This window comes from Achroia grisella, unplaced genomic scaffold (genome assembly GCF_030625045.1).
Source record: "Achroia grisella isolate CSIRO2021 unplaced genomic scaffold, CSIRO_AGI_Agris_v1 utg567, whole genome shotgun sequence".
NCBI lineage: Eukaryota > Metazoa > Arthropoda > Insecta > Lepidoptera > Pyralidae > Achroia > Achroia grisella.
Genome location: NW_026712947.1, coordinates 2,596,911 through 2,624,651, shown reverse-complemented (window position 1 = coordinate 2,624,651; position 27,741 = coordinate 2,596,911). Strand labels below are relative to the sequence as shown.

Here is a 27,741-nt window from a genome sequence, read left to right as displayed (position 1 = left end):
TGAGAAGCAACGGTGAGAATATTTGCCTCTTTGAAATTCTCTCTTAATGAGTCACGACTCTTCATACAGTAGATCGCTCGAACGGCACGTTTTTGTAATATGAATATATTTTTAATATCTGCCGCTTTTCCCAATATAAACAACAAACGAAAAAAAAGAGCATATAAAATGTACATATAATTAAACTTAATAAAAAACTACTCAACGGTTATTAATGAAACTTTACAGTAACGTAGCTGTTCGAGTCAAAATAGTTTTATACTAGTACAACTAGATGGCGCTGTATTAATGCATACATATTTCTAAAACACGCTGTTAAGATTTTTTTGTCACACCTTATATAGATATGTAATTTTTTTATATGCACTTAGATCAGTATACGGTTGTAATGTCATAACTGTTCATTTAATAAGTAAAAGCGCCTCCTGATCTCCAGAACCTAGATTTTCTGATCTGGTCCTTCGAGCCGGATTGATACGGCTTGGTCAGGTTTTTTGTTTATTCGTACCCGACGGGCAGTGGATCGCTGTTCAAGGGGTATAGGTCATCGGCGGGAAGTGTTTCCACCTGCCGACCATACCGAGGACATCAGAATAACATATAGTGTATAAATTTGACACAGGTGAAACCGCGGGAACAGCTAGTACGTATATAAATACATTATCTTTAGTAGTTGAGGGGGGCTGGCAGACGTTTCTAAAATATTCAGATAGGTGGGTAGGCGCCCTGGGGGTGAGGGGTGGGGGACTCTTTCAGTGGCGCAGACAACCTCACAGAGATGTGAAGCAAACTATACATGAGTAAATAATCAGACAAGATACAACAATAAATATTACATATTTTGACTCCTCGGTGGTCTAGCAGTTTAGCACACCGCCTAACTTCCAATGGTCGCAGGTTCGATTCCTCGCACGGCATAAACATTTATGTATTCATGAGTATGATTGTTTGTATCGATTTGGGTGTTTTCTATGTATAATATGTATGTACCCGTATTTACAAAAATAATCTATGTATTTGTATCAGTTGTCTAGTACCCATAACACAAGCTTTAGCTTGGTTCTAGATGGCGCTGTGTGAATTGTCCTGAGATTATTATTATATTATTATTCTCAAGTACCACGGTAATCAGAGCGTATGTTATAGGTTCTAGACACCAGTTACAAATACCTTAATATTTTTTTTGTAAATACATACATATTATATTATACATAGAAAACACCCAGACCGATACAAACAATCATACTCATGAATACAAATGTTTGCAACGTGCGAGGAATCAAACCCGCGACCATCGGAAGTAACGGTGTGCTAAACCGCTAGAACACCGAGGCCGTCAATATAATACATTATTTTTATTAAAAAAACAATGCTCTAGGAAATAAACTATTTATCTCATATGCCGGTGGTCACTCTATGCTACCCAATTTGAATTAAAAAATGAATCTGTATTATTGTAAACATGTACAACATTTATTTTAAAATAATACGAGCTGAGTTTCTTCTCAGTTCTTCTCATCTCGAAATCATTCTGTAAGATTATAACCTTTTGTCATGTCATACGTTACGTTGATAATGTCATTCTACAATAGATTGTCAGTCTCCAGTCAATCATGCCGTCAGTATATCTGTCGTGAATTCAATATACAACGTTTAGCTCTAATTGACAAATTAATGTCCATTTACAAGGATCTGAATATCCCGCACACTATTCAGACTTTACTTAAAAATCAAGAAATATACAAACCAATTTATGAATATATTGTCTCCACAGTAGAAGATATCTGAAGAAGGAAAAAAGAAATTAAAATAAAGAAATTATACCAAAGACAACAGCTGTATGGGCTTAGACTCTTTGCCTTTCCATTACGGATAAATAAAACAAAAAAAAAAAAATTGGGCGTGGTTGGTTTTGCGTGACATGACCACGAGCTGTTGAAGGGAAGTGAAGTTTGTTATATTTTAATTATTAAATCATATATTATCTGAGTAATCGTTGTTCCATTTCTGAGATACGAGAATTGACTCTCAATTCCGAACTGACGGTACATTTGACATATCATAAGAGTCTGTAATAGACCTACATGAATAAAGATATTTTGAATTTTGACTTTATTATCCATTCTGAGTAACGTTCGTAAAAGTACGTAAGTTCGCCTAATGTGTTGAAATCCAATTGACGGAACAGAAACTGCGTGATGGACCAAAAAACTTGTGCTGACGAGACGAGTGATCGAGAAATTTGATAGTTAACCGATATAAACCAGAGGGATCCCGCCCCTTTCATGTTTCCATTACAGATAGCTACCCTTCATCTAAATATATATAACTCAAACTTGACTGACATAGTAATCTATCAACGCACATCCCAAACCACTGGACGGATCGGGCTGAAATTTGGCATGCAGGTAGATGTTATGACGTAGGCATCCGCTAAGAAAGGATTTTGATTAATTCTACCCCCAAGGGGACAAAATAGGAGATGAAAGTTTGTATGAAACTTTATCAATTTTAAACCGAACTAAGGGGATAAATTAACGAGAGCGAAGCCGCGGGCAAAAGCTAGTATTATATAATATTTGTAGTCTCACACATGCTATTAAAAATAATATAAATACATTAAATACTGTATGAATTGTCCAAGGAAATCATTATAATTATGTACTGTACTCGCGACTTCGTCCGCGTGGAATTTAACTATATTTTTCTAAAATAAAGGTAGCCAAGTTACTTCTTATTAAATCAGCTACCTGCCAATAAAAGTCCCGTCAAAATCGGTTCAGCCATTTTAGAGATTAGGCAGAACAAACAGATAGACAGTCAAAAATTGTAAAAAGTGTTATTTTGGTGCATGTACCGTATTTATATTCATATGCATGTAGTAAAAATCGGTTATTTCAATATTACAAACAGACACTCCAATTTTATTTATATGTGTAGATGACATTTTAGTTGTGCAAGTCAAGTTTTCTGTATGACATTTTTCCTTTACCATACAACCTTACACAAAACATCAACGTATTGATAAATGAAATAATACTAACTACTGAAGTCAGATTGACCTCCACGCGGTTTCCCCTGGAAACCATCGTGAATGAATAAGTGAAATTATTGTCCCTCTCACAGAAAACACAGTTACATTCACAATTATGTATAAAGTAATAAAAAATAAATAAACAAGACAAAGAGGTAACAATGGGCGGCCTTATCGCTGAAAGTGATCTCGTCCAGACAACCTTAGGATATAGAGAAGTGATTGAGCATTATGATAAATTTCAAATCAATTTGGTACGATGGGCCAACTGACCTCATGTTCATCTCATCATCCTCCACTGGTGCCCCGCCAGCGTATACCGTTAGCGCAGGCGGGTGCACCATTCCATTATCATAATTAAAAAAAATACTAGTGATAGGGCAGTTCTACCTAATTCTCAAGGTCACTCAATAATCCTGTTTGTGTGAACGAAACTGTGAGCACAACTAGTGAATAATAAATAGGCAATATACAGTCTGGAGATTAATTTAGAATAGTAATGTAGGTAGCATTTTGTTCTACATAATGAATTAGTGGCAGCAGGGGGTGGTGGGGTGGTGTGGTGGGAAATTGTAGACAGGGTAAATTACTACGTATGACAATACACACATATATCTGTATATATATATAAACATGTAGTTTCAGGCGTCCATAGGCTACGGTACCATTTACAATCACATAGGTCATATGCTAGTTTATATTAATGTTATTAACCGGGTCTTTAACATGAATTAATTTTATGGTAAACTATATAGCTGTCCAGGCAAACGTTGCTTTGCCTTAAAAAAAAAAATAGTGTTGGACTACCCCTAACATTTAGCCTACCCTCAGTACGCTCACGAAATTTCATGAGAATCGGTCAAGCCGTTTCGGAGGAGTATGGGAACGAAAACTGTGACACGAGAATTTTATATATAAGATATAGGTACTTATCTCTCTGGACGTTTCGACTAGGTTGCACTAGCCGTGGTCACGAGCTGACTGGAGTAACAGCGAGTGTTAAGATCCGGTTAATAATATAAGTAATGTATATTAAAGACGAAAGTTTAAAAATAACATATGCTAGTTAGTCACTAAAATATAATATAAAAAAAATACTCATATACATAATACTGTTTCCACTTGATTTAAAAAGAGTAATTTTAAATCCTTACTCCTTACTGATATTATAAACAAAGTAACTAGCGAAAGTAACTCTGTCTGTCTCGCTTTCACGTCAAACCCATTGAACCGATTTTAATGAAATTTGGTACACAGATAGTCTAGACTCTAAGAAAGGACATAGATTAATTTTTAATGCGAAAAAAGTTTATATATATATACATCGTCATATATGTGTGATTAAATATCAATAGAATAGAATAGAATAGAAAATCATTTATTCAAATAAACTTACATTGAAGCACATCTGAATAGTCATTACATTTTTTTTATCTACCGCTCATTATGAAAGCTGTCTCATGACAAGAAGAACGAGCAAGAAACTTGCGTGTTGCTCTTTTAAATAATTTTATTATTACTTTACATTTTTAAGTTTAAGTGTGTGAATACAAAACATTTATTTTGATATTACAGACAGACATTTTAATATTGTTTATTTGTATAGACAATGTAATATCACTACATAGTATAAAATAAAGTCGCTGTCGCTGTCTGTCCCTATGTATGCTTAAATCTTTAAAACTACGCAACGGATTTTCAAGCGGTTTTTTTTAATGGATAGTGATTTAAGAGGAATTTTTAAATGTATAATAGATGTACAGCCGTGCGAAGCCGGGGCGAGTAGCTAGTATAGTATAAAACAAAGTCACTGTCGATATCTGTCCCTATGTATGCTTAAATCTTTAAAACTACGCAACGGATTTTGAAGCGGTTTTTTTAATAGATAGAGTGATTCAAGAGGAAGGTTTATATATATAATACATGTACAGCCGGGCGAAGCCGGGGCGAGTAGCTAGTATAGTATAAAACAAAGTCCCTGTCGCTGTCTGTCTCGATGTATGCTTAAATCATTACTACACAACGAATTTTGAATCGGATTTTTTAATAGATAGAGTGATTCAAGAGGAATGTTTATATATATAATACATGTACACCCGGGCGAAGCCGGGGCGGGTAGCTAGTAGTGTATAAGAGAAGATTAAAAGTCTTAGTAATGTGGTATTAGCCCAACGTCGTAGTAAATGTGATTGCTCAAATACATCAAGAGGGTTTCTTTTTTGTGTGGACCATTGTTGACCGCCGGGAGGTTTATTCAGAGTCAGATATAGAAGTAGGTACTACGCTATATATTCTTAAAGCTTCGTAAAAATGCCACTTTTTGTTATCACATGTTCTTTGTTAACGTACATATCCGTTAATAGAACAAATATACTTTTGAATATTCAACAACTTTTTTTATATCTACCGCTTATTCGGAAAGCTGTCTCATCACAAGAAGAAAAGAATAAGAAACAATCCTTGTAAGTTCACATTTTACAAGTCGAAACGTGTGAATACAAACTACCAAACAGCACTAATTTATTTAGGCTCAAATATAAAAACACAATGAGATTAAATCAGTCGTAGTCATAAGAGCAGATCAGTCGCTGCAAGCAGCACTCGTTCACGAGTATGACGGATGAGCCAGCCATCACTGCGCTCGACCATATTTTAGGGAGCCCAATGACCCAATGATGAAAATAGAGGGAAGGGGATTGTTAGTAATATGTATAACTAACCATATCAGGTTGACCTCCACGCGGTTCCCCCTGGAAACCATCGTGATAAATTACTAGTGAATTTATCACGATTATTTAAAAGAGCAACACACAAGTTTCTTGCTCGTTCTTCTTGTGATGAGATAGCTTTCCGAATTAGCGGTAGATAAAAAAAATTGTTATGACTATTCAAAAGTGCTTAAATTAAGTTTATTTGAATTTCTATTATAATAAAAAATACTGAACTAGAACTAAAGATGAAAAAGAACTAAAATAGTATTCCTGAATTAAAATCAGATATTTTTGTTAAGGAGCATGTACTGTGAGCTGAGTTATTAATGTTCAAAGTTCTTCCAATATCTAAAGCGAATAATTTACGTAGCGGAGTCACGCAAGTCACCAGACGGTAGGGCTGCCACTTCACTATTAATACATATAATGCCCAATTTACACTCAGCCCGAGTGGGCAGGGAAGGGAGCAGCGCGAGAGTGTAAACACGAGTGGAAACACTTCCCGTGCCATTGGCGCTGCCACTCGCGCTGCCCGGCGCTCCCTCGATTGTCGGTTTTTCGTGCGCGAGTCAAAGGACTGGCAGCGCGAGTGGCAGCGTGTTTTATATTCAGCCCTCTCGATCAGCTTTTCTATTTAACCAACACGACATGTTCTTTAATTTTTAATATAGTGGTGAAATACCTACAACTATATAAATACCTATACATTGTAAATAAACTGGCTTTTAAAAAAAAAAAGTAATTCAATTGAGTTTCTTGTCAGTTCTTCTCAATTGGATCTATATACCGAAATTGACGAAAAAAATATATATATATAATGTAAAAACTTGACGTTCATAAGCGGCTAAAATGTCCTACATGAATAAATGATTTTTGAAATTGAATTTGAAAATAACAACACCAAAAATAAATACTGCTGGCAACCCTAATTATTGCAAATGTGGATCTTGTTTTGTTGCTTGTAAAAAGTCGTAATAAACAGTCTTATGACTGTTTATTACGCAGGATCTTTCAATATATATATATTGCTTTTAGCAATAAGGCCGCCTTATTGTAACGATACATGTGTCCTTTGTTATATTGTTTGTGCTTCTTCTTTACTGTACGTTGCAAATAAAGTATATTCTATCTATCTATCTATCTATATCACGAACTTGTTACATAAATCATAATAACCACGGAATATTCTCACAGAGCCATCCGTCCAAAAGTTTCAAACAAAGCACAGCTCATACGTACTTAACAATACGAAATACTTAAATACTATTTTATTGACAACTGAACGGACTTCGTCCGCGTGATATAACGTTGAAAATAAATGTAGCCAAAATCATATCTTTCTGCCAAAAAAAGTGTATGGAAAGTTTATAACAAAAGCTATCTCTCCATCTCTCACACAACCTCCGTATGACAAAAATCTCATCACATAATGGATACCACTACAATGTTACAAAAAGCGATCTATTTAACATAATATATTGACCAGATCGTCGGTCCAAAGGCTGACCTGCTTCCTTGGTCGCCACTAGTGATGCCCCAACCCATCTGTCTGTGATGTTATTGCCACTTCACAATGTCTTCACACAACAACCGCTACTAGTCTGATGCCCATTGTTAGCGACCACGTCTCTGTACCGTCATCACTGGCAACACACATTGGTCGTAAACGTTCCTCTTGAGACACTGCGTAAATTTGGACGAAAAGGTATATCGGAGCTAATTGAAAATAACCTAGCTGGATAGTTTGCCCTAAGTATACGTAGTGATCGACAATTTCGAGTGTAGAATCTCCGATTTTTACGGGAGCAGGTACGACATGGACGTTTGACATAATTTTCGTCTTGTCCATGTTCATTTTAAGACCTACTCCTGTGAGACTTACTGAAGCATTTTGCTAAGGTCTTCCAGGGTCTCAGCCATGACCACGATATCGTCGGCAAATCGAAGGTGATTGATGTACTCGCCGTTAATGTTGATGCCCAGCCCGCTCCAGTCCAGAAGCTTGAAGACATCTTCCAACGTAAACAGCTTTGGCGATATGACATCGCCTTGTCTGACACTTGGATAGGCTTCGAATTCTGGTCGTGGAGGCGAACTGACATAGTGGCGTTTTCATACAAACATTTCAACGCTGATATATCGATAGTCTTTGGCACCGCTGGAGAGACTGTAGCACAGCCCACGTACCGAATCAAAGGCTTTTTCATAGTCCACAAACGTATTCTTCGGTCTTCTGAATTACCTGCCGCAGTGAATTTAACGTTGTTCGGGAGGCTGGAAGTTTTCTAAAATAAAAGTAGTGTTACGGGTCTGAAATTCTTCAGTTTGTCTCTTGAAGAACAGAACCACCACACCCCTTATTACATCGAGGATGACGGAGTAACAGGTCTACCTCCAGCTGCCAAAAAAAGTCCCGTCAAAATCGGTTCAGCCATTTCAGAGATCAGCTTCAACAAACAGACATACAGACAGACAGAAAAAATTGTAAAAAAATGTTATTTTGGTGTATCTACCGTATTTATATTCATATGCATGTAGCAAAAAACGGTTATTTCAATATTACAAACAGACACTCCAATTTTATTTATATGTATAGATGTATAGATATTTTGTATGTATATTAAAGGCACCACTCTCATAAACGGCTTTAGATCTGATGTAGTAACGTATATTTATTTTATATTTTATTCTGTTCCGTTTACGAACAATAAATTTATATGAATAAGAACATATGTGTATAGAAAATTCTTATACATAATATATTACAATTAGGATAACAAACTCGCGGGTACAGCTAGTAATAAATATATAACAAAAGCAATAAATAATAGAAATATATAACATTTTTGTTTTAAGTTTGTATGCGTATAGAATTATAATGAGCTCCTAAACCTTTATAATTCGAATGACAAATTTTACCGTTTGAATATTAAATAAACGGAATCTTCCTTCGTTATCGTTTAGGTAAAGAATAAAAATAAACAATGATCTTATTTAATGCAGGTACGTATAAACATCTTACTCATATAAATAAAAATTGAGGCAGTTTTTTTGAATCTGATTTATTATGAATAGAATAGAATAGAAAAGAAAATCATTTATTCAAATAAACTTATATAGAAGCACTTTTGAATAGTGATCACTTTTTAATCAACCGCTTATTCGGAAAGCTGTCTCATCGCAAGAAGAACGAGCAAGAAACTTTATTATTATGCGTGTATAAACTCTTTTAAATAATTTTATTATTACTTTACATTTTTAAGTTTAAGTGTGTGAATATGGATGTGTATGTTCTTAATATTTGACTTTGTATCTTAAATATATGTAACTCAAAGGTGACTGACTGACATAGTGATCTATCAACGCACAGCCCAAACCACTGGACGGTTTGTGGATTATTCGGGAAAACGATGAAATTTGGCATGCAGGTAGATGTTATGACGTAGGCATCCGCTAATCAGATCTAAAGCCGATTTTGATTAATTACTACCTATACCTATACATATAAATAAAATAGGGGATGAGAGTTTGTATGAAAGTACTGTACAGCCGCAAAAAAATACCTAATAATAATTTTTAACGCGAGCGAAGCCGCGGGCAAAAGCTAGTAGTTAGTATTTTTAATGTTAAATTCCGCGCGGACGAAGTCGCGGGAATAGCTAGTAAAAAATAATATAAACAAAACTATTCACAACAACAACCACACAGCGTCATCTAGTCTCAAACTAAGCAGAGTTTCTATTACGAGTAGCAAACAACAAATACTTAGATACATTTTTTTTGTAAACACATTATACATAGGCGACTGATGAAAGACGACATTTATTCAAATAAATGAGAATGTTGAGGTGGATATGTGGTGTGACAAGAATGGATAAGATAAATAATGAATACATTAGAGTGTGTATGAAAGTGGCACCGGTGTCAGAGACTTTGAAAATATATATAACGTCTATCATGGTATGGACATGTAATGCGTAGGAACGAGGATAATATTTTAAGAAAGATGTTACAAATGAATGTGGATGGTTATAAGGGCAGAGAAAGGCCGAAAAAGATATGGATGTGTGAAAGATGATATGGTAAGAAAGGAAGTAAATAACGCGCGGACTGCGAACAGGGATGAATGGAAACAAAAACATATTACAACGACCACAAATAAATGGGATAAGGAAGAAGCAGATGATTATACATAGAAAACACCCAGACCGATACAAACAATCATATTCATGAATACAAATTTTTCGGAACAAATTGGAATCGAACCCGCGATCGTCGGAAGTAAGGCGGTATGCTAAACCACTAGACCACCGGCCGTCAAAGCAAGTGATAAGTAAACCATCGATTACGAGTAGAAGATTACCAGAAAGTTTCGTGATTTCGCGTGATTTTTGCAAACAAAGGATTGTCACAATACAACGTGTCATTTCTGATTGCATTTCTAATTCGTCACACATGCTTGCAATATCGTGCGAAATCGCCCACAAACTCACACACTTAGCGTAATTCTTACACTATTATAATGAGTTGTTGGGAACACGGAGGATTCAGTTGTGTTCAAACTGTTGCAACTGTTGCGTACATGATAATGGACAATAGGGCGAGGATCATTGTTACTGATGGGAACTGGTGGGTCGACCTCCACGCGGTCATCTCCTGTATCTTTCTGAATGTCATGATGAGCTACCCGTTCTAACTACATGTATCATCCTATACTTTTAAACTATTGAGTTTGGCTATAACAAATTACTGCGAAAATTTAATAGTATACAAGTAATACTGATAATGGAAACACTGATAACAAATAAAAATTTGTTATCGGTGTTTCCATTATCAGACAGTGAGTTATAAATATAAAATAGAACTATTTTTTTGCATCCTCTAAACTATGATGCTCTAATAAATAAATATATATTATTTATTAGAGCATCATAGTTTAGTGGATGAGTATTCCGCGCATATGTTTATTTATTAGTGACTAGCTGTGTCCGCGGTTTCGCTCGCTGGATATTTTTAGCCTATACGTCATTATGATGTATAAGTTATATTACTGTAAAGTTTCATCAAAATCCGTTCAGTAGTTTTTGCGTGAAAGAGTAACAAACATCCGTACTTATAAATTTTCGCGTTTATAATATTACTAGCTGTTAGTCTTAGCTGTAGTCGTACACAAAACATTAACAAACATACAGAATTCAATACAAACAATTACAAAAAACAATCATTGTAATCCAACGCGGCACATCGAGGCAGCGTACCCAAGATACTGGCAGCGTTGCCTCTTTGAATGGCCATACTTAGCCTTTGGGCAAAATAGCTACCAGCTCTCGGGTCACACGTAACCTCAATGATGAAATATATGTCAAAAACAATTTGGCTTCCGGGCACCATGGGCCCGACGTCTCCACGGCAAATGGTTATATTACTAGCTGCTTGGTAATCACTTACCATCCGGTGAGCCGCAAGCTCGTTTGTCCCCTGTGTTATAAAAAAAACCATCTAAACGTTTGTCGCAGGCGCTACACTGGCTGTCATCATCGACATGGACCACCGCACCTCAGTCATCTTCAGCGCATGCGTAGCAGTGTTCTACACACTCTTCGGAGGGCTGTACTCCGTCGCGTACACAGATGTCATCCAGCTGTTCTGCATATTCATAGGCCTCTGGATGTGCATTCCGTTCGCGTGGGCGAACCCTCACGTCAAACCGCTCAGTTCCATGGAAGTGGACTGGATAGGGAAAGTGGATCCGGAGTACTACTGGTTCTATGTGGATTATGGGCTGCTCCTGGTGTTTGGAGGAATTCCGTGGCAGGTTGGTTGATATTTTATTGATTGTCAATTTTTCAGTTTAAGAAGGTGTTATATATGAATGTGGATGGTTATAAGGGCAGAGGAAGGCCGAAAAAGAGATGGATGGACTGTGTGAAAGATGGTATGATAAGAAAGGTAGTAAATAACGAGATGACTGCGAACAGGAATGAATGGAAGAGAAAAACATATAACGACGACCACAAATAAATGGGATAAGGAAGAAGCAGATGATGATAATTAATTTTTCCCTACTATCCAGTTCAGTATATAGATCCAATTGAGAAGAACTGGCAAGAAACTCAATTGAATTACATTTCTTTTAAATCCAGTTCATATACAACGTATATTTATATAGGTGTTTATGTCTAACATTAAATGAAAATCCCGTGCATGAACAACTATTGCCATACCACGCTCGTAATTCAAGTACTCAGTGTTCGAGTGGTATACCACCAAGGCGATTTTATTTAGCAAAAACCTCGTCATCAATCAATAAATCTGTAGCGCCATCAATCAAGAAACTGGGCTTAACTCCCACAGATTGGTTTATGGAAGAAATAGATGATTTCAGTTTAAAATTTGATGATTATGTTAGGTCACCTTCCAGCTGTGGTATTTTCAATACGATATTCCAATCTTCTTGAAAGGAGCTTATTCATGCAGGTGTACTTCCAACGAGTGCTGAGCAGCAAGACAGCAGGCCGCGCGCAGGTGCTGTCGTACGTGGCTGCCATTGGGTGCATCTTCATGGCAATACCACCAGTCCTCATCGGTGCCATTGCGAAGGCCACTGGTAATATTGCCATATATTACAATATGTGTTATGGGTTTTGGGTTATAGGCCTATATATGCAGTGGCTGCCTTAGGGTGTGGCGAATAGGGCAATCACCTGGGGCCTCGAGTAACAACCAAAGTAATTTTTTTTGCCGAATGGCAAATTGCAATAATTCACCGATTTAGGAATTTAATCGCAAATGAACAAAATTACCAACAAATTCAAATTCAAAATATCTTTATTCATGTAGGTCTATTACAGACTCTTATGATATGTCAAATCTACCGTCAGTTCGGAATGATTTCGAGATGAGAAGAACTGATAATAAACTCAGCTCGTATTCTTTTCAAATAAATATTGAACATGTTTACAATAATGCAGATTCATTTAAATTCAAATTTGGGAGTGTAGAGTGAATTATTTGCATTAATTGGCCATTTTTGTCTTTATGTTTGTTTATACTTACTAGCACGGCGCCCCCGGGCGCCCCTCCGATCGATCCCCTGTCCAATTCAAACGGGGATCGAAATTACGACGGCCTGAGCCGAGGTTCGAACCCCTAGTGGTGCCCTCAGACTAAAGTCGTATCCGTCAGGCAGGAGTTGGCCTTCAGCCGCTCCATAAGTCCTTCCTTGGTTTGGAGTGCTATCTGCACTCGCCCCCTAACATCCGGTGAAGCTGTAAAGGCCAGCTGCGGCCAACAGCATTAGAGTAGTCCGAAAAAAAAAACTTACTAGCAATTCAAGCTTCCCGTGGGTCCATGGGTTATTGTAGGGATTTCTAATTCTGTTGAATATAAAATGTAGTCTATAGTTTTACCACCACCGCCATCATATAAAATTGTATATTAATATAATTTTGTGCGTTCAATGAGAAAATAAATACATGTGATAGTTCACTAAATCCTTGGGTGTTTATTGAAATATCACATGTACGTATTTATTTATGACTAGCTGCACCAGCGACTTCGACCGCGTGGAATTTAACTTTATTTCTCTAAAATAAAAGTAGCCTAAGTTACTCCTTATTACATCAGCTACCTGCCAAAAAAAGTCCCGTCAAAATCGGTCCAGCCATTTCAGAGATTTGCCGGAACAAACAGACCGACAGACAGACAGATAAAAATTGTAAAAAGTGGCTTTTTGGTGTATGTACCGTATTTATATTCACATGCATTTAGTAAAAAACGGTTATTTCAATATTACAAACAGACACTCCAATTTTATTTATATGTATAGATAATATTTCTCTACCGTCCAGTTCAATATATAGATTCAATTGAGAAGAAGTGGCAAGAACTAACGCGTCTGTTAGTTAGGTTCTAAAAATTATATTTAAATAACTGCTTACGGAGACGTCACTCCGAAAAGAGTTATCTAACCAGTTGTATAACTTTTTAATCTCAGTCAATTACTTTTTATGTTAATTATTACAAACAAATATATTAACAATCAAAATTTTATTTTTTATTTATTTAGGTCACCAACAAGGTTTACACCAACACTATTACATTATATATATTACATTACAATCTATTTATACTAAGCGCAACCCTAATTATAGGCAACTACGATATGTATGTGACAAATTTGTGCTTACAATTAACAAAACATAAAAAACAACTTAAAGTTCTACCTATATAAAACGTGTACTGATTCAACTAGAACTTATAATACATTTGTATTCATCTGCAATAACTATTACTAAATATGTCAACTGATGAGTGATTCTTTGAATAAGTGTTTCTTTTTCCTATTAGTTTTTATCTTTAATTATTTTTAAAAAAATATCTATGTATTTGAACAGTTATCTAGTCACCCATAACACACGTCCATGATCCTGCCGCTTGTATTACAACACTTGACTCCAGATGGTGCTGTGTGAATTCGTCCGGCGATTATAGATTATAGATAGATCCAGTGTTCTCATGTGACAAATTTGTTTGCTCACAATATATTCTACAATTAACAAAACATAAAAAACAACTTAAAGTTCTGTCTATATAAAACGTTACTGATTCAACTAGAACTTATAATACTATTGAGAAAAAAATATCTGTAAAATCTTGACAATAACTATTACTAAATATGTCAACTGAATAAATGATTATTGAATTTGAATTTGAACTGTCATTTTTCCATTTTTGATATATGAGTTTATAAACCTGATTTGAATGTATCATATATCATATAGATCTCCAGAAAACCATCATGTTAAATTAGTGTATTTGCAACGATGTGCCTGCCAGACCGAATACGTATCTTGCTCCATCGGTGCCCCGTTTGCTCAGGCAGATGTACCATTCACTTATCATACCATTACATACACATTACAGCTGGTATCAAACACGTTGGTTTCAAGTGGATAGGCCATTTACTTTTATTTCTAACAATCCACTTTAAAAATAATCCGCCGAATAAATATAGCTAATTGTTTGTTATTACACTATCATTATATGAAATGAAATGAAATTTATTTGTTATAAAAATAGTACATAATATATAATATTCTGCTCAAGTATAGTCTGATCAAGTTCTTGTTAATAATTATAATTAATTTTAATTAATACAATGAGTAATAGCAGTGAAGTTAAAAAATTAGGTTAAATATTATTTATTATTCCTTTAATAATAATAATAATTTGGGCGGCTCACTCCCGGGAAAGATGCAGAAAGCGGTGCTGTTAGATTCTGCCCCTTGAACGTAGGTTTCTCTCCCTGGTGGCTAACCCCGGCCGACTGTGGTCCCAGCGACTTGTTTCACAACAAGGGCACAAATACAATGAACTTAAACAAAAAATATTTTGATTAAAATGTTTATTTACGGCACCTAAACTAAGTGGAAACCTATATTTTGTGTACTAGCACACCGCTTTAAGTTACAATTCGAATATTTACAATTGACAGAAAATAGTATTCATGACAGTATGATTGTTTGTATCACACATGAACACATGGATGATTTTCTATGTATAATGTGTGTGTATTTGAGTATATGTATATTTTACAACTAGCTTTTGCCCGATTTAATTTATCACCTTATGGGTGGAATTTATCAAAATCCATTCTTATAATGCCTACGTTATAGTGGATTTATGCATGCAAAGTCTCAGAGATCGGTTGTATGAATTGTCAAAGTTATTATTATTAAAATATTTATTAATTATCACAAATTACAAAATACTTGATCTCAGGCGCGATCACGTCATAACATCTCAGTTACAATTTCAGAGTTCAGTGGTTTGGGATGTGCGTTGATAGATCAATATGTCACTTTCTATATATATATTTAGAGAACCTTCTATCTGTAATTCAAACAAAGGTATGTGCAAGGGATTACTGGTTTAAACGTTGAATTAGCTATCTCAATAAACTATTCTCGTCAATCATTATAAAAAAAGTACCAGTAGTATAGTATAAAAAAAGTCGCTGTCGCTGTCTAATATATGTTTCTAATAAATATATGTGATTGTTCAGGAACGTGTACAAGCTGATCTTCAGGCAGAACGCTTCCGAGATGGAGATAATCTGGGTGATGCGGGTCTCCATCCTGGTGGTGGGGCTGCTGTCCACCGTCATGGCGCTCACCATCCCCTCCATATACGGCCTGTGGTGAGTACCCCCAATTATTTATATTACTAGCTGACTTTGCAAACGTTGATTGGCCATATAAATTAAAAATAGGGGTTGGTGATAGAAGGGTCAAAATTTAGGGATGTATGTATTTTAATGCCACATTATAAAAAATAAAAAAAAAACGAAAAAAAGAAAGAAAATAATTTTTGGGGTGAGCCATCCTTAACACTTAGGGGTATAAAAATTTGTTAATAACTTATTCTTAGACCTACTGAATATACATATAAAGTTTCATCAAAACCGGTCAAGCCGCTTCGGAGGAGTATAAACACGAAACCTGTGACACACACAATTTTATATTAGATTGAACACCTAATGATGGATCCCTTAACTTGTAAATGGGTACTGCTTTTAGGGAATAGTTTGCTCTGATATGATTTATTTCATCACCTTGTTGGTATGGTTTGGTACTCTGCATGACTTCCGGTGGTTGCGGATTGATTCCTCGCACTATTCAAACTTTTGTATTCATGAGTATGATTTGTATCGGTCTGGGTGTTTTCTACATATAATATACATGTATTTACGAAAAAAATATATCTATTTACTTGTATCAGTTATCTAGTACCCGTAACACAAACTTTAGATAGCTTAACTTGGGACTAGATGGCGATGTGAATTGTAGAAAAGAAAAAAAAGTAAGAAACTTTTTTTTTTATTTCTTTTTAAGTTTAGGGACTTTTGTACCATCTAAGTACATGTCAGTCCCATTGTACCCTAAAACCAATCACTCCATTACCCGAAGGATCGGCTAAAACAGTTTGTATGGCACCAACATCTAATATATTTATTTCATGTAAGAAACTTTGTAACTCCCAAGCTTCAGTTTCACATTTAAATGTACATAAAATGTTAATATCCAAATGAATACCGAAAATAGACTCTGTCGTTCATAATTTATGATTGCTACTCCAATGGCGGGCACTGGAGAGTGTTGGTATTTCTGTCAACCCTCGTCACGGGGGATATGTTGCATTATTTAATGTCTGGCCGCTGGGAGGGTACGGTCTGGCCAATAAGTGGTATTTACAATATGTCACCAATTGGAAAGGAAGGGGATTATTAGTGATGTGGACTGATGACCCTGTTGCAATGTACCATATCAGGTTGACCTTCACGTAGTTCTGTTCCCCTGGTAACCATCGTGATAAATTCATGGTAAATTTACCACGACGCTAACTGACTTAATCTCATGCTAAGATGATGGTTAAGACAGTTTTTTTTGTGGATGATAATGGAATGGTGCACCCAATGGTTTACGCTGGCGGGCACAAGTGGATGATGATAAGAACATGAGGTCAGGTCAGTTAGCCCATCGTGACAAATTCACCAGGAATTTACGACGAAATTCACCACGATGGTTTCCAGGGGAACCGCGTGGAGGTCAACATGACATGGTACATTGCTAGCAATAAGATCATCAATCCACATTACTAACAATCCACTTTTCCCCCCTGGTTAAGTTAGTTAGCATATCATGCTAAGATAAGCATGATCCTCTGCTGGTACCCCGCCAGCGTAAAAAAAACGTATAAGCTTTGGATAGGAAAAAAAAAAGTTTTTGGAAAAAACAAAAGTATTTTTCAAATTTTATATCGTTTTGCATTAAAAGCATATTTTTGTATTCTTTTAACACTAGAGCTGTAACAAATGTCCCAACTCACAATTCACTAACATTTCGTTCAGTAATTATAAATCGTTAAGTACCCATAATGAGTATTTTGTTTTACGCATCACAGTAAAGGTTGAAAATAAAGTATTTTTGCGTACTTTATTTGTATGTAAAATTATAAAGTATAATTACCAAAAATAAAGTAGAATACGCTATTATAAAGTATGGTTGGTAACCCTAACCAGGGGTGTTCTTGAAAAACCCCATACTGTAGTCTCGTGAGAAAACCTCGGCGGGTAGTTCATTCCACAATGTATATATAAAGTATTTATATGTGGGGACTGGTCTGTTCTTGTTACGAACACTGATTAGACTATTTACTTTTGCAATAGCATATGCTGGTGATCACTCTATTCTTCCAAATTTGAATTTAAATGAATCTGTATTATTGTAAAGATGTACAACATTTATTTGAAAAGAATACGAGCTGAGTTTCTTGTCAGTTCTCATCTCGAAATCATTCCGAACTGACGGTAGATTTGACATATCATAAGAGTCTGTAATAGACTTTTGTAATAGACAGTTTTTTTTTTCTTGGGGAAATTCGTCATGGACTCCTACCGGCTAGAACCCCAAGGTGTACCTCTACTGCTTATTGCCGGAGCTCCGGGAGTGCGTGAATGTAATAGAATAAAGATATTTTGAATTCGAATTTGAATTTATATATTTTATTATTACCAGTACAGCTGAGTACATAATCTAACTTTTACATATGTGATAGTCATAGAATTTGGTCAAAACATCATAATCTTTTAATGATTGCCTAGTACCCATAACGGTTATGTAATTGGGTATTAAAGTTATGAACATATATTAATTTTAAAATACCACTTTATGTAACAGTTGCTGTTACTCACCAACTAAAGTGCAACTATAAAGTAAGAATAAAATTATTTAGAAGAGCAAGTTTCTTGCTCGTTCTTCTTGTGATGAGACAGCTTTCCGAATGAGCAGTGGATTAAAAAAAATGTGACGACTATTCAAAAGTACTTCAATGTAAGTTTATTTGAATAAATTATTTTCTATTCTATTCTACTTAATTACTTAACTTTATTATACTGTAAATTTAAACCTATTTATAATATATCAATACATACTATAAAACAAAGTCGCTGTCGCTGTCTGACCGTCTCTATGTATGCTTAAATCTTTAAAACTACGCGACGGATTTTGAAGCTGTTTTTTTAAATAGATAGAGTGATTCAAAAGGAAGGTTTATATGTATAAGCTATATCTTATATATAAAATTCTCGTGTCACCGTTTTCGTTCCCATACTCCTCCGAAACGGCTTGACCGATTCTCATGAAATTTTGTGAGCGTATTGAGTAGGTCTTAGAATCGGCCAACATCTATTTTTCATCCCCCTAAATGTTAGGGGTAGTCCACCAATAATTTTTTTTTATTTAAGGCATAACAACGTTTGTCGTGACAGCTAGTAATATAATATAATCGCCCTGGCTTCGCACGGGTGTACGTAGGTAGTAAATAATAAATAAAAGTATTTTAAAACATAGATCAATAACGGAGTCAAGATGGAGCTACGTTAACTAGAAAGTCGCAATATTTTAATCAAAGCAAATATACTCATGTTGATGTACGATGATTAACAAAAATCTAATTATTTTTTATACATATATTAAAAAAGTTTGGAAATTGCATTAAATTATTTATGTATTAAAATTGTTTTATAACTTTTTTAATGTATTTTTCAATCCCTTGTTAATAGCTTTTCATTAACTTTAAATGTATTATTAAATTTAAATGCAAAAGTAGATAATTATTTTTGTTAAATATTCTGTTTCTAGAAAATACACAAAAAATGGTAACACTTTTCTGATACACATTTATAATGGTGACTTCGCTTTATTGCACACTAGCTACTCGCCCCGGCTTCGCCCGGGTGTACATATATTATACTACGAACTACTAGCGTGCCCTCAGACTAAAGTCGTACCCGTCAGGCGGCAGTTGGCCTTCAGCCGCTCCATAAGTCCTTCCTTTGGTTTGGAGTGCCATCTGCACTCGCCCCCTACCGTCCGGTGAAGCTGTAAAGGCCAGCTGCGGCCAACAGCCTTAGAGTAAAAAAAAAACCATATGGTCCTTCGAGAGAAGATGGAAACCTTATCTTTTGGATTGCGTTCAAAAATTTAGTTACATTACTTCAAGCTTCGCTATAGTTAAGTATCATTTTAGTTGTAACTAGCTGTACCCACGACTTCGTCCGCGTGGAATCTAACTTTATTTTTCTAAAACAAAAGTATTTCGTAACTAGTAGCCTAAGTTACTGTTTACTACACCACCTACCAGCCAATAAAAGTCCCGTCAAAATCGGTCCAGCCATTTCAGAGATTCGCCGGAACGAACAGACAGACAGAGAAAAATTGTAAAAAATGTTATTTTGGTGTAGGTATGTACCGTATTTATATTCATATGCATGTAGTAAAAAACGGTTATTTCAATATTACAAACAGACACTCCAATTTTATTTATATGTATAGATTTGCTTGCTTAATTCCCGAAGAGCTTGCAGCTATTGTCGACTTTCATAATATCTGTACGTGCAAATAACTAACTGTCACTTGAGTTGAATTGATTGATACGTGAGAAATAATACTATATTATGATTTATAATTGCATATATTTATATATATATATATATATTATTATATTATAGAAATTTATATATACTTTACCTTATACATCTATACATATAAATAAAATTGGAGTGTCTTATTGTAATATTGAAATAACCATTTTTTACTACATGCATATGAATATAAATACGGTACATATGTGTGTATGTGAGCATACATATATATATATATATATATATGTTAAATGTACCAATGTCAAAATGTGTAAATATATGTTCATATCAATAATGGTTGTCGATAAATGTTTTCTTTCTTTCTTTACATACACCAAAATAACATTTTTTACAATTTTTGTCTCACTGTCTGTCTGTTTGTTCCGGCTAATCTCTGAAATGGCTGGACCGATTTTGACGGGACTTTTTTTGGCAGGTAGCTGATGTATAAGGAGTAACTTAGGCTACTTTTATTTTAGAATAATAAAGTTAAATTCCACGCGGACGAAGTCGCGGGTACAGCTAGGATATAATATTATTTTTGTGTTATTGTTGTGTGTAAAATGTTATTTTGGTGTATGTACCGTATTTATATTCATATGCATGTAGTAAAAAACTGTTATTTCAATATTACAAACAGACACTCCAATTTTATTTATATGTATATACGTATAGATGATAATACTGTTGATATTGTTATATTTTCAAACGATAAAATATCTTTGAAGTGATTTTCAATCAATTATTTCTCGGAGGTTGTTTGTGAGAGATTGCTTTAGCAACGAGATAGCTTTTGTTATAAACTTTCCATACACTTACAAACTTTTTCATATTAACCTTAAATGAAAATGAGGTTTGTTATGACTTTAATATCTATGTGTGTGTCCTGAACTAATGAACCGATTTTGATTGAGGTTTGTTATGACTTTAATATCTATGTGTGTGTCGTGAACTAATGGACCGATTTTGATGCGTTTTCTTTTGTTTGAGAATTCACGTGAGATAAGATGGTTATACGCTACAATTTAGGAATATTATTGCGGGAGTTTCAAGGTTAATTTTTTTTTTATTTAGTTACAGTTTTTACTTTGTGTTCGGGTTTTTTTTATATTTACTCTCTGTGCATAAAAAAGGTATTGCTTTATTATTAACTAGCTACCCACCCCGACTTCGCACGGGTGTACATGTATTATACATATAAACCTTCCTCTTGAATCACTCTATCTATTAAAAAAAAACTGCTTCTACTCGTAAATCCCTTGCGTAGTTTTAAAGATTTAAGCATACATAGGGACAGACAGCGACAGCGACTTTGTTTTATACTATGTAATGATATGAGTTTCAATAAATAAATAACCCTGGACATCTTACATATATTAATATATATAATAACAGATACAAGCAATCATACTCATGAATACAAATGTTTGTACTGTGCGAGTAATCGAACCCATTACCGTCGGAAGTAAGGCGGTGTCCTAAACCACTAGACCACTGAGGTGTTTGGGTTATTAAAGAGTTATATTGAACCATTCTTATTTCATAATAATTGTATTCTCATTCAGAAGGTAAGATATTAATAACTGATTTATTTCGTAACTAGCTGTGCCCGCGGCTTCTTTCGCATAAAATTTATAGCCTATGTGTTATTCTGATATATAAGCTATATTACTGTAAAGTTTCATCAAAATCCGTTCAGTAGTTTTTGCGTGAAAGAGTAACAAACGTCCATACTTACAAACTTTCGCGTTTATAATACTACTAGAAGTGCCCGCGACTTCGTCCGCGTAATATGCTACTTCCATTTAACCTTTCATCCCCTTTCATCCCCTTTCATCCCCTTTCAACCCCTTTCAACCCCTTTCAACCCTTTTTTCGCATTAAAAAGTAGCCTATATCCTTTCTCAGGTTCTAGGCTATCTGTGTACCAAATTTCGTTTTGTTCAAAGTTTTGGCATGAAAGCGAGACAGACAGACAGACAGACAGAGTTACTTTCGCATTTCTAATATTAGTCAGGATTAAGATAAGATACTCCACGTGTAAGTAATTCATAAATTGATCCTTACCCTTATTTGTAATAGTCATATTCATAAAGTAGTGATGTATTAAGGGTAGATAGCAACCCCGAATCACTTAGTGGAGAGAGTTTATGATAACGCGAAAAAAATGAACTGAAATCAACCAATATTCTGAATGTAATATATGCTTTTGGGGCTGGAGTCAATTTCATATTTGAAATGTGAATGTATATCTGTTTACATATTTATAAAATCTAAGTATTTATATCAGTTGTCTAGTACCCATAACACGAGTTCTGTTTACGGTGGGACTAGATGGCGATGTGTTAATTGTCCAGGGTTATTTATTTATATTTAACTGGCTGTTCTAGCTGGAATTTAACTTTATTTTTCTAAAATAATAGTAGCCTAAAGAACTAAAAATTATTTTGTTCGTCTTAATTTCTTCGTTCCATTGATAGGTTTAAACTCTAAAAACTATCCAACTGATAGGTTCAAACTAATATATTTATATCCTACATCACCCCTTATTTCATCCCCATGGGGGTTGAATTTATCGTCTTCATCCTAGTAGCTCCAATCATTAATTTCAGTTCAATCAGCAGAAAATCTAAGAAGATTTAATACAAACTTTCATCCCCTATTTTATCCCCTTAGGGGTGGAATTTATCAAAAAATCCTTTCTTAGGGGCTGCCAACGTTATAGTAGCTTTATGTATACAAAGTCTCAGCCCGATCGGTTTAAAATTGACAAGGTTTCATATAAACTTTCAACCTCTATTTTATTCCTTTTGGGGGAAGAATTAATCAAAATCCTTTTTTAAAGGATGCCTACGTCATAACATCTACCTGCATGCCAAATTTCAGCCCGATCTGTCCAGTGGTTTGGGCTGTGCGTTGATAGATCACTATGTCAGTCAGTCAGTCACCTTTGAGTTATATAATTTAGATGTACAGTACATTTAATTGTTAAATTATTATTTGTATACAAATATTTCATTATTCTATTTCTATTTGATCTAAATTAATATATAATATTAATGTATAGAATTTTAAAATATTGTATGCCTACACTTATAATGCAAATTATCTTTGGTCAATTGAATTTATTACAACTGAATAAAACTAAAAAAAAAATACAACAAAAGAAAAAAGTATGATAAAGAAAAAAAAATATTTAGGATTTATGATCTGATGTCAAGATTCTTAAACCTTAAGTCACTTCCTGTTTGTATTCAAAATAACAGTTATTCAAAGAATCACTCATCAGTTGACATATTTAGTAATAGTTATTGCAAATTGCGCAGATATCTCAATAGTATTAAAAGTTCTAGTTGAATCAACGTTTTTTTTTAGGTAGAATTCTAAGTTGTTTTTTATGTTTTGTTAATTGTTAATTGTAAGCACAAATTTGTCACATACATATCGTAGTTGTCTATAATTAAGTTTGCGCTTAGTATAATACATAGATTGTAATGTATTATATATAATGTAACTGTGTTGGTGAAAAAAAAATATATCCTTTTTTCTTATAGAAATAAAACTACAGATAAGATAATTGTTCTATTGTAAAGGAATTTAATTTTGCCTCCAATTATTTTTTTTTGTTTCTGTTTATCCTTTAACTGAAAGGCAAAAGCCCTCCAATGATACAGTCAAGAATGACATATTTAAAATATGACAGACATGTTCTTTTTTTAAAAGTAATAAAATACAATGTAGGAAAGATTTTGCGTACAGTTCTTTCTGTGTTTAAATAACAATACCTCATGTTGTATACTGTACTGGCTAATCGAAATGTATATTTTGTTCTAAATTTAAATTTATAGTTTTTTTTCTCTTCCTTTGGCTCCGGCATTATAGTTCTTTTCTAGTACATTCTTGTTTAGGCAAAGGCCCTCCAATGATACAGTCAAGAATGACATTTAAAATATGACAGTTCTATGTTCTTTTTTTAAAAGTAATAAAATACAAAGTAGCAAAGAGGTTGCGTACAGTTCTTTCTGTTTTTAAATAACTAACTATACTAATATTGTATACTGTACTGATCAATCAGAAATGTATTTTTTATTCTAAATTTAAATTTATAGTTATTTTTTTCTCTTCTTTTGGCTCCGGCATTATAGTTCTTTTCTTGTACATTCTTGTTTATACTTCTATGTCTTGACAATCGTTTCCTAATATATATCATCGTATTCGAAGTCTTTTTCTGTATTTTCTTTCTATCTAGGTATATACATATAAAATAAAACTACAACATCTAACGTCTCGTAATAAAACGACACATCTATTAAAAAGAGTAACACACAAGTTTCTTGCTCATTCTTCTTGTGATGAATCTTCGTTCCGAATGAGTGATAGAATCAAAATATGACTATTCAAAAGTGCTTGTAATGAGTTTATTTGAATAACGATTATTTCTATTTGTATAATATTTCTGCACTTCCTCGGATCATGATTTTATTTCAGACTAACTGTCCCCGCGATAACGTCCGCGTGGAATTTAACTCTATTTTTCTAAAATAAAAGTAGCCAAGTTACTCCTTATTATATCAATTACCTGCCAAAAAAAGTCCCGTGAAAATCGGTTCAGCCATTTCAGAGATTAGTCGGACCGACAGACAGACAATTTATATTCATATGCATGTAGTAAAAAACGGTTATTTCATCTTGCAAACAGACACTCCAATTTTATTTATAATAAATAATAAATATTTAAGTGCAGAATGATTTTTCCAAGGGCCTTACTTCTGAAAAGCATTGTATATGTACTTTACAACTTAGATATTATATACTAAGCTCAGCGTTTATATGATAGCTTCGCAGATACAGCCTTATATGGACTCATAATTGAGGATGGAGTTGTTTTTAGTATTACCTACACCAAAACGGAAACGGTATCTAGGCAAACTTCTTGTGTTTTATTGAATCTGTCTGGTCTGTATAAGGGTTAGTGATGTACATATTAGAAATAGGGATATTTACGATTATAATATTGTTTATAGAATAGAATAGAATAGAAAATCATTTATTCAAATAAACTTAATTTAAGCACTTTTGAATAGTCATAACAATTTGTTTTTTATCTACCACTCGTTCGGAAAGCTGTCTCATCACAAGAAGAACGAGCAAGAAACTTGTGTGTTGCTCTTTTAAATAATCCTTGTAAGTTTACATTTACAAGTCGAAACGTGTGAATACAAACTACCAACAAGCACTAATTTTTTTGTTTTAACTAACTACTTGTAACACTAATTGTTTATAATAAGGATGTTATGGATACGAAATTTCGGATACGGATACGTTTCGGATATAGGAATTATTCAGTAACAGAATCCCTTTTGTATATTTTTACATGTATTTTATTGGAAAAAGATATGCGTAGTAATTTACAGATTAAGTTTTGTTACAGATATGAACACAATACAGAGTAGACATAAGATGATGTTTCTGGAAGCAGGCGTAGACAGTAATGATTATTATACCGGATACGGATACGGATGCGGATATGAAATTATTTCGGATTATCCGTTAGTTTCAAATATTTTCGGTTACAGATATTATTTTTTTAAGGAATTTCAAAAGTAAATTACAAATAGCTAATAAAAGGGATACATGACGTGTCTCAATTAGTCTCCGCCCCTATTTGATATTATCCGAAACTTTTATTTCGGATTCGGTTACGGTTACGGATATTTTTTTATATCGGATATCCGATAGTTTCCGCTACGGTTACGGAGCTCCTTAACAGCCCTGGTTTATAACCTCCAATAAAATAACGATTGCTTGAATGACGAGCGTGCATGGCAATAGTTGTTCATGTTCAGGATTTTCATTTAATGTTAGACATAGACACCTATATAAATACCTGTACATTGTAAATAAACTGGCTTTTAAAAAAAAAGTAATTCAATTGAGTTTCTTGCCAGTTCTTCTCAATTTAATCTATATACTGAACTGGACTGTAGGGACACCATTAATGTTATAATGTAAAAATTTGACAATTCACACAGCGCCTGCTATCTAAAGCTTGTGTTATGTACACTAGATAACTGATACAAATATATAGATATTTTTTCTGTAAATACATACATATTATACATAGAAAACACCCAGACCGATACAAACAATCATACTTATGAATACAAATTGTGCCGTACGAGGAATCGAACCCGCGACCATCGAAAATAAGCTAAACCGCTAGATCACCGTGGTCAAGTGTAAACTCACGGATCATTAGTGTCGACATCCGCGAATATGGAAACGGATCTCCACTTTTTATTGACAAATAAGATTGTTTTTTATCGACAGTGTGATTGCGTGTGACCGTGAAACAGCTGACTGTTTATTTATTTATTTATTTATTTACTTACACAACTATTATTACAGGCCTAAGCCCAATACAATAGTGTATCTAATTCTATATTATACATGTTCGTTAATATAACATGTAACATACAATGTTGTTTTTGTGAATTCACACAGACTACACACAAACAAATCCGTTGTTTCTGCTATTTTATTGAGAGTGGCCAGTGCGAGTGTCGTGGGCGCCTAGTTTAATAAATTAGTTCTACCGCGAGGTACCGCTACTAACTGGGGCCTTCGTCGCCGCCCCAGGTAATTATCTGGTACCCTAAAACTTATCAAACCAAGAACCAGAGAATTGGTGATTTGACCCCGAAATACTTTAAATATGTATAAGACAATAGCCAATTCCCTGCGTACACGTAATTCATTATATCCCACCATGCCCAATACGAACAGAGTGGGATACATCAAAGGATACAAGGGATATACTCCATATTGCCTCATATATATATACCTAATAAACTTATTTATAAAACGCATCATCTAACCTCTTGACAATAAGGGCCGTTCAAGTATTTTATTTATTTCATTCAGGCTACATGGCCCATATCATAAATACCTTATGGATTAACACTCCTGATTACCTAAAACAGAGCTTCGTGTGTCATAACGATTCGCAAGACCGAGAGTTGCGCAGTACGAGACGTCTTTGTTTGGTAACCCCTCCTCGTTCTACTAACTTCTTTTCCCAATTCTTCACTGTCCAGGCTATCCGTCTTTGGAACTCCTTGCCACTTTCTATCAGATCTGCCCAATCCCATTCCATTTTTAAAAAACTAGTAAAATCTCACTTTCTCTCCAATTAAAAATCTATCTGTAATGTCCTGTTTTGTTAGACATGTAATTAATTATATATGTATATTAATGGTATTTGTATGTATGTATATTTAGTATTCATATAATATATAACTTTTTATAGAGTGCCACCTACCTTCCCTTACCCAAAGCTTCTATCTGCCTGGTTGTCTGTAAGAGATTGCTTTAAGCGATAAGGCCGCCTTTTGTTTGCATATCCTTCTTTTTTTTATGTCCTTTTTGTAATTATTTGTTTCTTTTATGCGCAATAAAGAGTTTTATTATTATTATTATTATTACTAACATACATACGAAATAATAATAAA

At 34.3% G+C, this 27,741-nt stretch overlaps 1 protein-coding gene across 1 annotated transcript in view; it reads left to right on the top strand.

Annotated features, from left to right (window-relative positions):
• LOC131848651 (high-affinity choline transporter 1) overlaps nt 1-27,741 on the top strand; it is a 66,019-nt gene that overhangs the window by 13,639 nt on the left and 24,639 nt on the right. The window contains exons 5-7 of the mRNA XM_059198572.1: nt 11,262-11,560; nt 12,223-12,386; nt 15,812-15,946. Coding sequence (XP_059054555.1) covers nt 11,262-11,560; nt 12,223-12,386; nt 15,812-15,946 — 598 coding nt within the window. The remainder of the gene's footprint in view (nt 1-11,261; nt 11,561-12,222; nt 12,387-15,811; nt 15,947-27,741) is intronic.